The sequence below is a fragment of the Schistosoma haematobium genome, chromosome 1, assembly GCF_000699445.3.
Source record: "Schistosoma haematobium chromosome 1, whole genome shotgun sequence".
Taxonomy (NCBI): Eukaryota; Metazoa; Platyhelminthes; class Trematoda; order Strigeidida; family Schistosomatidae; genus Schistosoma; species Schistosoma haematobium.
In genome coordinates, this window is record NC_067196.1 from 5,486,073 (window position 1) to 5,499,310 (window position 13,238).

Below are 13,238 nucleotides of genomic sequence, written 5' to 3' on the forward strand. Positions count from 1 at the left end.
GAGTCACTTGGGTCCTAGAATTGTGTCCAACTACTGATATCTAGAATTTAAACCATAGACTTTCCAACACTATCCTCCTCCACGAAATAATGATGGATCCTTTTATCCCCAAGTTACGAATGATGTGACTTCATTTAAAATATATTCCTGACATTGACTAGAGTAAACATTAGAAGTGACATCGTGATAAGGATAAACAGCAGTTGATATGAAATCATCCGAATTCTAATCAAACTCCAGCTCATTTAGTACTTGTGCTTCGAACTGAACAAGTTTCCCACAAGAAACAAGCGTATTACGAGGACAAATAATAGTTTATATAATATCAGGATTTGACGCTTCTGAAATAGTTTCCTGAAATCTCCTAAGAATGTCATGGCAGAGTACAGGGTCATTAGAAGAATCATTATCTGTCAAAAGTACATCAGTTTCTCCATCATGATTAGGTTCACTCAACATATTTTCCTCAGATTTATAAGCGGTTTCATCAAAAATATGTGAATGGTCATTAGAAACAATATATGGCACAATAAGATGAGAAATCTGATAAGTTGATTGATTGGAAACTGTTGTCTCACAAGGATTTTCAGTTTCATCTAATTCTGGTCTGCTATGTAACTCTATATGGCTTTTCGAAGTCGTGGATAGAAGTAAATCATCATTAGAAACACCCAAGTCAGTAGGATCAGAACCAAAATTTTTCGCATTAATTGCAGCGGAATGAATTTTAGTATTACAAACTGACTGAATGTATCCAATCATGCCACATTTAAAATATTTAGCATTACGATGTGCGCATGAATTACGAGAATGAAATTTGCCAAAGGATAAACATTTACCAAACTTGATCTCACCTTCATGAACTGTATCGCATATCCTCAATGAATTGTCAGCATAACGTCGAGTACGCATTGGATTGGGGTAGTGTAAAATGTAGCGGAATTTTTGATGTCCTGATGAATAGTTTTATGAAATTTCTCCCCTTTACCGCATTCGAAATTTGTAAACTTAACATAGTCCAGCAGTAGTTCGTTGACAGTTGCATAACGAAGCGAAATGGGCTTTTCTGATAAAGCCAGATTTTTTATTGAGCTGTAAGCTCCTTTTCCGATAAATGTGAGGAAGTGTGCTACAATATTAACATTCTCATCATCTTCCTTGGTCATAGCCCAGATTTCGAACCCTTCAAAATAATCCTCAAACGCATCAAAATCTGAATGTATGTCCAATCATTCCATCGCAGGCTCCGTCGCGACGTCAGTGTGATATTTAGAGGTATTTAAATTATAGTACAAACTAAGAACCCAGAAATAACGTAATCGGATGAAGAAGTACTAGATGAGAACGAACGAATGTACTGTTTTTGGAATTCGAAATCAAGTATTCAACAAGTACAAAGGGATCATCAGTTCATTCAAACTCCCCAGTAGGGTGAGCAGCTTACACACAACTTGACGACTTAAACTATGCAGATGAACTCGTCCTTCTATGGCATACACATCATCAAGTGCAGGTCAACAAAAGCAGTGTAACAGGAGCGTCTGTATCAGTAGGCCTCAACATACTTGAGGGGAAAACCAAGATACTCAAGCACAACACATACTTGACTTCTCAGTATTACTGATGAACAAAGAGGATCCAATGCAGGCGTGAGTATAATTAAAATCCACTATCACGCATTCTGTGTAACAGTTTTATACGTATGGTGAAAGAAAGAATGTCATTTACGTGCAGCTATGAAATATAAAAATTCGGTTTTATGGATAAAACTTTTATTTTGTTCATCGAAATTCCTCCTGGTGCCTTTTTAGTTTAATACCTGACCAAAGGATATAAAAGGAAGTTTGATTAAGTGATCAACAATCTCCTCCCATGGAGTAAAACCCTGCTGATAAAAAACGCTGACCGTGAAACGTCACTAGAACTATTAGTTTAGACGAATTATGAAGCTCCATGTTGAAATCCGTGACTCGTTGAAATTCACAAGCTTAATGTTATTCCTAACAACCAGAGCAACAATCAAAATTGACACATGGGGTTTTCATATAGTGTGAGATAATATGAGGTCCGTTTAAATGACAATGGGATAGAGAATGAACACTTTTACTCTGTTTGTGATAAGTGAAATCGAGTGAACGAAAGATGAACATAAATGACCAGCTTTACGAGAGGTACTCTTGTTGTCTGGCCAGAATGAAGTTATTACTCGGAGTACGCAAGAATTTGCGCTGCTGATATGTGAAAAAGCGCAAAAACCGCTTCACGATAATCGAATCATGCTTCAAACAAAGACGGATGGGTGATATTGAATGTTCACCGAGTGTAGCACGAATGCTTATGACTCCGCAGTTGATGAATATTAGTTTTGCATGAGACTGTAGTACATCGACTCTTCTGCAGGTGAAACGAGGTATGAAATTTTATTAAAGTTAAATGACCTGTGATGAAGGAACTGGAGTGATGGGAGGCTTCAGAATCTGTGAGCTTTCAACATGGTCATAGGTGATACCATTATACTTCATAAACGCATCCACACTACCCTTGCGGATGGACTGAACGGAGAAGACTTGCATTAACCGTCAAGAAAGGTCGAAGAGGGAACACACAATCGAGGTGGTATCACTAGCCCATTTAGGCGTGGTCATTTTACGTCTCCTCTTACTTTTGACATAAAGTGTTGTTATTTTTATGGAACAACCTATCCAAATACTTCGAAAATATATTTCGGATTTCATCAGAAGTGCAAGCTCAGTTAAGAGTGTCAATAATGTTTACATAATATCCACCACTTTTAAACAGGTTCCGAGACATTTGGAGGAATATTAAGTTGACTTTAAAAAGAGAGAAAATATAGATGAGCAAATAATTTAGTAGCAGGATTCGAATGAACTGTATCATGGATACTAGATAGAATTTCAAATGTCGTCCTATTCCCATCTCGAATGTGTGCTGTGATGGTTCTATAAAAGGCACACTGACATGATAGAACGATTCAGTGTGGAAAGTGATGTTGTTTCTATGTGGGTTAGGTCTACTGTTTCAATGGCATAGATAAGCTCACTGCTACCAGGCTAGACCTAGACCCTATAAAACCACATGGATTTTTGCCAGATTATTTAACGGAGGGCCATGCCAGTCACGCCCGTACCATCAAATAATTTTCAGAGCACTTGGAAAACATAGGATTCAAGACAGGAGCAAATATAGTTTCAAATCACCACAAAATAATTATAGATAGGACTGTATTCCTCCACAAACGCATACATAAAACTACAAGTATTTCTCAACATGGAACGAAATCTACCAAGTTTGCATCAGTAAAATATATGGGAACACAGAGAGCAGCTTATGTAACTCCAGACCGCAACTTAGTGGTGGCTAAGTTAGAACTGAAGCTAAGAAAGCATAAGACTAACGAAACCGCAAAACCTTATTATGGCCTTCCTTCGCGATTCTACCGAACTCATTAACAAGAGATAGCTCTCAGTAGTAAGTTCAAAGTTTTAAAGGATGTGTAGTGACTTCGGAACCTAGTCATAGTCCGCAAAGCCGAACATGAGACAATTAAGAAAATAGACTATCAATATGTAACAGTGCGAGAAGGTCAATAAAGGTGAACGCGGTAACATTCACTCGAAACTGAATTCATCGGATGGCATGGCTCGGCTTTGCTGGCGTGACCAGGCCTTATGTAAATATGTAACATTACTTTTATCCATATCAAGTATATTGTTTTATCTTTAACTTAAATGTGTTCTCCATCATATGGTGGTGATTGTTACTATACGACGAGTCAGTGTAGACAATGATGTGAATTCCACGTAAGATCCTATAGATTGGGTAGTTACATCATGACAAATCTACAATCTTAAGCCTACCATTAGAGCAGTACTAATAACGAAGTAGGCCGTAAATTAGATTGACGAGCCCGACAAGAAGAGCAAGAACCTATTATGGGGAACAAAATAGGGGATGTCAAAGAAGCGATAACTTCAACGTATTAGGTGATAATATGTAGCCAGGTGCAGCAGGAAAAGTGTCAGTCTCTACTGATACACTGAGGGAGATTGGAAAAAAGGTGGACAAGAAGCCAGAAGTCAATGAGTCAGGGAACAAGCCGAATACACAGAGACAATCAGGCAGGTAAACTGAAAAACTGGAACTGATGAGTAAAAATGTGTGGATGACACTGCAAAAACAAAAAAAAGCAAGGTATTAAAAAAAAATGTAAAAGAATTATGTGACACAACTTGAAAATCAACTGTAAAATATGATAGACCAGGGTGACCAGTCAAGAACAAACAAGGCGAACTAATCACTGAGATCGCAGATCAACACAGCAGGTGGACAGAACGCATTGAAGAACTCTTCAACACGCCACATGGCCACATTGTAGTGAACGAAAGCATAATTCAAGTATTCAGTGCAAAATTACAGGGTTGTTTCGTAATGTGCGTAAAACTCTGCACTAAATACTTCGCTCCTTTATTGCTACCATAATTACTCTCTGCCTATATTCTCGTTCTCTTCAACGAGAGTGATAGAGGCTAATGGTGAATGACCACTAGGAGATGGTGAAGAATATCAATCAGAACGCCATCCTACATGACGCACCTCAGTTGAAGCAGATATCTTGAATGTAAATATCCTAGTTTAGGCGAGTCTCAGAACGATTAGTACAGGCTAAACGGTGAGCCTGGCATAGATGGAGGGTCCTTCTGAAGGATGATGACCGTAGCTGTTACTCGAAACAAATGCAACCCAGATGCTACGCCAAAGTTCAAAGCGATAGGAGGGCCAAGCTAGCCTCCAAAATGCAAGCTAACCACAAATATCTCTACAGATTAACGACTGGGTGAAAGCCTACGAACCACGAGATCTGTGTTCTTAGAGGGCCAAATGGCTACCACACCAGCTCAAAGATTGCAGAGAACTTTGATGCCAACTTCGTTGACCAACAGAACTAGAAGCCAGTAAGTGAGGAACACTTCTCAGCTGTAGTGCCAGTTGAGAGTCCAACAACTCCCGGGTCAGTATTAAAGAGGTGGAAATCCCTGTGCCCAGGAAAGTCACTTGGATATGACAACACCCGATATATAATCCTGAAACAGTGTGCGGAAACTATCAGCACACTGGCGTGTGGCTCTTTCAAGCATTCACTAGATTCACACCAATTGCCGAGAGAATGAAACCAGGTCACCTCTCCTCAAACCGTCAAAGGAGTGGCTACAGACCAGTCTCATTACTTTCAATGCTGTTAAAGGCGACCAGTAGATAAATGAGATAATGCACGGATTAAAATGACATCCTCCATGGAGCCCAAAACGGGTTCAAAAATGCAGGTCTCGTGCGTCTAGTCTCCTCATAGCATGAGGAAGCAGGATTGCCTACCTGGTACACATAATACCGGTTCGTGTAGTATTCTTTGATTTCATAAAAGCCTTCGACACTACTGCGCATATTTTCCGATAGCTACAGATATAGGTTTCACTGACTCGCCTCTGTTTTTGCCTAGAAATTACGTTGAGAATATGACATTTTGTACCAAGGTGAATAGAGTGCGTGCGAGCCGAAAGGTCTAAACATCAGTTGTTTCACACAGAACAATCTTAGGTCCATTCATATTCCTGGTCCTTACTAACGACCTGCTAGACGAGACAAACCCAGCAACGCTGATCTATGCAGACAATGCGAAGATCTGAAGGCCCATGTAAAGCGAAAAAGATTCACTTGAGCTTCAAAAGGACCTTGCAACCATAGTAGAATAGGCAGTGGACAGTCAGTCAGAACTTCACTTGTCGAAGTGTCATATCATGAACATTCTGTTACATTTGATACAAAGCAATTACACCTACAGAGCGTGACCTCGGGTCCGTAACCACGAAGTACTTAAACACCTACTCAAACTTTATGGGGTGTTCAGCCAGAGCAAGACGTAGCTGACCACTTCATGCGACGACAACTTGACGCAATCATCCCAGAGTTGTTCCTAACACCTGAGAACGTACGCACAACCGCACCCCACGGTTTACAATTCCGTTGCTTTCCCTCTTTTCATAAGGGACACAAATCTACTAGACCACGTACAGGGACAAGCAATCTTGTGGTTGGTAGATTTAGAGTGTAAGTCTAAAGAAGATAGGCTCCAAAACCTGGAATTATCCTCGCTAAGCTGCATCAGAATATGAGGTGATCTGATATCATATGACACACTGAATATGCTAAGTCACGCCGACATGAACACCCCACAACAACATCACCATCACACACCGCGAAGCAACCCCAGAAAGTTGCACATAAAATATCGGAAAAGCCGGGTAAGATCCCAGTTCCTTACACTAAGAGCTTTCTCCACTTGGAATACTTCCCAAGCAGAAGTGAGCACAGCCTCAAACAATGAATAGCTACAAGAGGAGACTTAACCAACAAATACTTACCCATGGATTACCATCTGCCTCCTGGACCAGCTATGCCTGATGCATGTCTCATAATTTACCTACTATTATCATTATCACATATCAGTAACTACCTCTTACCTTCCATATTATCATCCTCATTTCCACTCGAATTCTTAGCCCCAGTTTTCTCACACTCTCTCGACTATCAATTAGTTAGTAGTGAGTACTTATTCATCTATTGAAACAATCATCTAGCACTCGAATTTTTACCCAATTGCCTTACATATTGCGAGCAGCTGGCCAACCTGACTGGTAATTTGGTAACTGCTAGTGCCAAGAAACCCTACTGCCTTGAGACAAACGCACACACTCAAACCATAAGATTTAAAAACCCATAAATAACTATTGCGAAACTGACTAGAACTAGTGAAGTTGAGTGGTCAGACTACCACTCGTTAAACATTACCGAATACTTGGAGTCTTGCGAAATAACAAGAAGGGAGCGCAAAAGAACCGATCACTTTACTCAAGTTTTTCATATATTCATTGGATATTGCAAAGGTTCTAGGTCAAATTGGAGCACCGCAAAAACAAATGAGTTGGCATCGTTTCACTGGCAAGCCTTCGTAGTTTTGTGAGTAAGGTTGACCATCACATTTCCTTCATATTGAAAGCATCTTAGTATGTGCTATTTTTATTAGCAGATTATAGAATAATCAACTAAAATGCGGTGAAATCACTGGATGATCAATAACCTTAAGCTTAATTAAATCTAATTCATATTTGTGTAGTAAGGACAGCAGGCCTACGGCCTATGTTATTGATTTTCCAGTATGCTTTTGTGAGTTTATAGTCTTCTATTGAATGGGTTAATTGAAGGTGCTAAAACTACTGCTTCGGGCAACAGATTCCAAAAATTGACCACTCTGTGTAAAAACCTGTATGCCTCAGGTATTTTGTTCTTTCTTGGCTTTTCTACTCGCCTGCTGTGTCCTCTGAGTTGTCCAGATCTGGTAGGAAGAAGAGGAAAAAATATATTGGGTGCATAGTCATTTCTTAGTATTCTATGCATCGTGATCACATCAACTCCTAATCTGCGGTAGGGTAAAGAGGTCTAGCTCTGCAAGCCGCTCTTTGTATGGTAAACCCCGGAGTTCTGAATTGCACAGGTAGCTGCCCTATGTACTTTTCCCAGGATATCTGAGCCACCTTTTGAACAGGGGCTTTCTGCCTGAACACTTACCATGTTTAGTTCTCACTAAAGTTGCAACCTTAGTTTACACATGTGTATACTGTAGTGAACATAGTAGTATCTAACTTGGTGAATATCCGTCTTAAGGCCTATAGGGTTCTAAACCACTAAGCTTTAACTTCATGGTAGTGGGTTGTGGTCCTAAGATCATGACTCAATGTCATTCCAAGATCCTTGTGAGACCGGACTACTGGTACAGGCACTCCACCTACTCTGTACCTATTTTCCTTTGTGTCCCCAAAGTGCATGTAGACACACTTGGCCGCGTCGATAAGCGTCAGCCAATTTTTAAACCAGTTAATCGGAATATCTAAGTCTGCCTGAAGTGCACATGCATCTGCGTTTCCTGTCATTTTTCACCAGGCTTTCACATCATCAGCATATATTAGCATTGGGTACAGCTACAGTTGAGGGTTCCTTTACATACAGTATAAAAAGTGGGGCACCTAGGACAGAGCCTTGGGGTATCCCACTAAGTAATGGTTTCCAGGAAGAACACTCGGAATTCTTTCTTACTTTCTGCCTGCGACCTACCAGGCAATGCCGGGATTTTCCAGCTTCAAGGGTAGTTTACTTTTTGGCACCTTATCAAATGCTTTGTTGAAGTCTATGTGGAAAACACCCACTGATTTTCCATTATCTAGAGTGTATCCATTTCTTTCATGCTATAAGGTGATTTGTTGCGCAAAATAAATCTTTCCTGAAACGATATTGTTCACTGTTTAATAAGTTGTTGCTTTCCACGAATGCCATTATGGTCTTTTTGGTCATTCTTCCCAGTATTTTAACTACTACACTGATGAGACTGACAGGTCTGTAGTTTGATGAAAGTTGGCTTGATCCTGTTTTATGTATTGGGGTGATAATTGTATCCTTCCAGTCTATTGGCAACTTACCTTGGCCAAGTCACATTGAATATCGTAGTCAATGGGGCAGCAATATAATGTGTAAGTTGCTTCAGTATTTTCGGATGAAATTCATCTGGTCTTTCTGACTTTTCTGTGTCTAGGGTGTTAAGGGCCTTAAGAACATCGTCTCAATTGAAGTCCACAGTGAGCAGACGATTTTTTGACTTTGTATTTGGGTCTGAATTCTTCATGTCCCTTTCTTCCTCTTTCCAAATTTATTTCACTGGATTATACTCTTTAAATAACATCTCCAAACCCTAATCTTCCCGATTACTGCTTATACTCTTACCGCCTCTATCACTACGGGATTTGAATCGACAACTGCATCTCTGTACTAATGTGGTATGGCAACTTGAACTGATGTACGTACGTACGAAGTTCTACGTTGTTACTGACTGGCTATATTTTCATCTATAAGGTGCTTCTGAGTGGAAACTGTCCCGAAATAGTTTGCCATATCCTCTGCTTTTTCCTGATCATCCTCTGTCATTTGAGATCCACTTTCTTTCGTAATTAAGTTAGGAATTCAATGTTGCGTCGTTTTTCTGTAATTTATGTACGAGGATAGTCTCACAGATTGGGCTAACTGCCTTTTATGCTTTCTCCGAGCTTCTCCAATCGTAATCATACACTTGGCTCTTACTGACCTGTAGCGTCCCATCGTACTGGCTGTGTCAAGGCTAATGGCGATGTTTCAACATTTCTTCTTTTGCCTTAGTAAACATCTGATATCCCTGTTTATCCAGGAATGGCTGTGCCTCTTCTTCTTTGGGACTGTCTAGGGTATGAATGGCTGAGTTACTTGGTTGTATGACTGCCGGAAATGAGTCCATGCCCCTGAGTCAATTATCCAGTTCTCAACCGAGGCTGCAGAGATGGTCTCATTCATTCCTGCGTTCTATATGTTAGAACAGACCGACACAACTGTTTGACAGGCCATCTCAGCCATGAATTTAAATAAGATTACAGCACGATCACTTCTTAAAGGTGGAGGAAAGTTATTTGATCGACATCGTCCCTGTGTTTGAAGACTAGGCCCAAGAGAGATGAGTTGTGTAGGTCATATCTAGTTGGATCTCTAATGTTCTAGAATAAAGCTGTGGAGATTGCAGTTTCTAACAATCCGCAATCGAATGATGTTGATATCCCTACTTCTAAGCTTCCCCAATTTATGTACCGTGCATTAAAGTTGCCTATTATAAGGGTTTTACCCCTATTACACCAGCATTTAATTTTGCTTAGAAGCAAGTCACCCACTACACATTCTGGACTGCGGTATACTACAACTGATTCAATATCTTGCCGCTTACATTTGACCATGCAGCGCACCAGTTCATATGTCTCTGAGTCGTGTACCACTGTCTCGATAGCTCGTATGGTTAAAGTGCTTTTCGTGTGTAGGATAACCCCACCACACCTACGGTTTAGTCTATTAGTCCTGCTAGGTAAGGAACCAAGCAACTGAATTTCACTATCATACACTTCTGACGTTAACCATGTTTCTGAAATGTCAATCACATCAAAGTCTTCTGTGTCCACCACTGGTTTGAGCTCCGCCATCTTATTAGGCAGGCTGCAAGCATTTGTATACACATTTATTTCTGTAAATAACCTTCCCTCACCACCCAGAGTGGTTTGAGGATCGTTTCGCTCCAAACTTCTACGGCGTGGAAACCCTTAAGTGTAAGTTTTTTCACCGTTCCAGCGGCGCTCATTCATTTCTACCTCTGCCACCCCCAAATACTCTGGTACGGCCGAGAGTGTGGAGAGTCATCTCTCCCTCTAGAGATGCTCTCACATGGTCACGTGCATAAAACCACTGCCATGGAAGTCCTACTCACTGTCTTCTCACAGCATTACTGTTGTTTACAAAATTGAGAGGACGAGAAGAGAATGTCCTGCGCTTTAACCGGGTTGATAAACACAGGCAGTCCACCTAGAGGAGTTGGGAAACCCTGATTCCAAACCAATGGTGCACATGGACTCCAGTGTGCTGAGGGAACAAATGGCGTATGAACCAGTTGTTGGTCACCGACTATCATGGGACTGCATCTGCTGACTTTGTTCCACTGCCGTGTGGATTAGACCTTTAGGTCGAAGGCTCCGGGTGTGACCTTCTAAGAAAACCACGTGATCCGGTTTGGGCACCCAGGAAGTATTTCAGCCCTCACACAAACCAAACGATTTATGTGGCGTATATCTATTTGGTGCCTTCTTGTACTAATATTTATGCGTTTAAATAATAAGTAATAATAATAACTCTTAATACGACCAACCAGTCTGAGATCCTCACGGACATCTATTCTAGACCCAGTCAGTTTGCGTGTGTTTTCCAGTATTAGGTTTCTTTAGCAGGAGCTAAGGTAACTTTTAAGAGGCAGCTTTTCTGCGCGCTCTCGGAGTCCACTTGTTTCTCTATTGTACAAAGCTTATAGATGTTAACTCCTACCGTTTCTGGAAGCAGTTTGCTTATTAAGGGCTTAATGTGACTTAAGTCGTGTTCAAATCCAACCTTTGGTTCTTTTTGGAAGATTCTCTTAACTTATGAAAAATGGCTGACTTGTCACAGAAACCCGTATTAACATGCTGCGAGGTTTTGCTTCTCAAAATATCTCCATTCCTACAGTTCAGTTTGGAGTCAGACGCGAATGTCTCACTTTGTTTACTTAATTTTCTTTTCTGGGTGTAATTGTAAGTAGTTCATCGACCTTATTTTGTCTCTTGGTCACATCATCTACACCGCTCAGGCTTTGCTCCCCAATAGTCTATTTTGCATTGGTATGTGAATCCGGACCTGAAACCGTCGACTCACTTCTCTTAGAGCTCCCTATAATTTGTTTCTTCTCAGCATGCTTTTTCCGGTAACCATGCCTACATCTGTTTGTTATCCACTACGCTATTTGGGTCCATCTTGATGGTTTCATTAAAATCCAAAGTTGGACTCATGATAATACTCACTGCTTCCTCAAAAACTGTTAATCTGCTGCTGGCTATTTATCTGAGGGCATCTTTTTAGCTATGTTCAGCAGTTCAGCCACTTCAAAACTCAGCAGAGACTTTGTGGAGCAGCATACTTTGCACAGACAACGTGATAGTGGGCTGTAGCACCTTTTATATGCAGCCGGTGTGAGTCCGGTGCACATGTTGTGATATCACTTGTTGCAGTTGTCACATTGCACTACGTCCTCGATCAGGAAAAGACACGCGGGTCTACCACAACGATGTTTTACTCGCGCCATAAAATTGTGTATTGATCTCACAAAGAGAACAAAAATCTGATCTCTAGAATAAGTATTTTTTAAGACCTTAAAGGTAACAGACGCTGAACACAAAAGGCTGAGGTTTATGTGTTACTGTAACTGAAAGCAAAAATCCGACGGAAATAAGTACAAAAAAGCCTTTACACCTTTGAATACAAACAACACTGAAAGGTTTACACAATGAGGAGATGTAGCATCACCCTTTTTGTTTCTGTACTCAAAAAGTACAGATAATAAATTACTTTAGAACAAAAAATGATGCCCTTGGTTATTTCTTTATCTCTTCATTCCCCAATACATTAGTTGTATTTGTAAATAACTAAATCAAATGCGTCAGAATATATGTACTTAATCTCTAAGCCTTAACCTTTGTTTTAAAATTTTTATATTATTCCATGCATCAAACTAGCCTTCAGTATGTTTGTCGGATCACTATGTAGTTACGAGTTTAAACCGTTGTTGAATTACTACCTTGCATTCGTTTTAACTTACTTTTCTACTAATGTAAAATACTTCCAAACAGATTTTACAGAAGGTAAACAATATGAGGTTAAAATAAGACTACATGACCGATATATTTCAGTTGTTTTCTTTACTTTTTTATCCCAACAATAAATGCAATATCAATAGGTACTAGTTTGTATATTCAACTTCAGGCCAAACTTTTATACATGTAAACTGTTTAAACTAAATTGGAGTTCGTAACTGTACTGAAATATTTGAATGTTGAGTGCTTTAACTAATTAGTTACCTCTATAAGTACTTATCGAAACCTTTGTGTTTGCATTTATAAGTTTCCCATGGTTTTCGGCAAGTGATCTTATCAACATTTCCCTTCTAAACCTAACCACAATTTGTTTTATTGTTCACTTTTAAACTTGAAACAAGATTACCATTTATTTGCTTAAAGTATTGTGTTAACATTCCGTTAATTTCTTTATTATTCAAATGTTCGTTTGTAGGCTGATAAATTGGCTAATTTTAAAATCGTGACTGTAAACAAACAAACATCGTAATCATAATGTCGACCAAAGGTGATAAAGCTGTTGAAAGACAAATGCAAATGTTTGAAATCGAAATGATGCAACAAGTATTTACCAGTATGACAAGTAGCTGTCTAGCTAAATGTATTCCATCTAATTATAATGATGGTGATCTAACTAAAGGTGAAGCAGTTTGCTTAGATAGATGCGCCTCAAAATTTATGCAAGCGTATATGCAAACTACTAAGAAGTTGTCTACAATGGCATCATCAGACCCGAAAGTGGTAACTAGTAACTAGACTTTTTCAGGATATACTCTGGAAAAAGTTCGCTTTCTAAACTGAAAATTTAGATGTAAAGAAACATATCCTTGTTTTCTGTATTATATCGCAATTGTAAATTAGTTGTATTTTTAAAATACAACTATGTCAAAATGA

General features: G+C 39.6%; 1 protein-coding gene across 4 annotated transcripts; it reads left to right on the top strand.

Annotated features, from left to right (window-relative positions):
- The first annotated feature begins 6,983 nt into the window (after nucleotides 1-6,983).
- Nucleotides 6,984-13,238, top strand: TIMM10_1 (Mitochondrial import inner membrane translocase subunit Tim10). 4 transcript variants are annotated; one of them, XM_051218362.1, is made up of 3 exons: nucleotides 6,984-7,036; nucleotides 8,431-8,597; nucleotides 12,781-13,238. In XM_051218362.1, exon 3 carries the CDS (start codon nucleotides 12,840-12,842, stop codon nucleotides 13,098-13,100), a length of 261 nt encoding a protein of 86 aa, XP_051072986.1. In that variant the 5' UTR covers nucleotides 6,984-7,036; nucleotides 8,431-8,597; nucleotides 12,781-12,839; the 3' UTR covers nucleotides 13,101-13,238. The 4 variants fall into 4 exon arrangements, with proteins under 4 accessions (XP_051072986.1, XP_051072987.1, XP_051072988.1 ...); XM_051218361.1 differs by having other exon boundaries at nucleotides 6,985-7,032; XM_051218363.1 differs by lacking the exon at nucleotides 8,431-8,597 and having other exon boundaries at nucleotides 6,985-7,036.

What these genes read in the sequence shown, in the direction of transcription:
- TIMM10_1 (XM_051218362.1), top strand. Translation starts at nt 12,840, where the DNA reads ATGTCGACCAAAGGTGATAAAGCTGTTGAAAGACAAATGCAAATGTTT.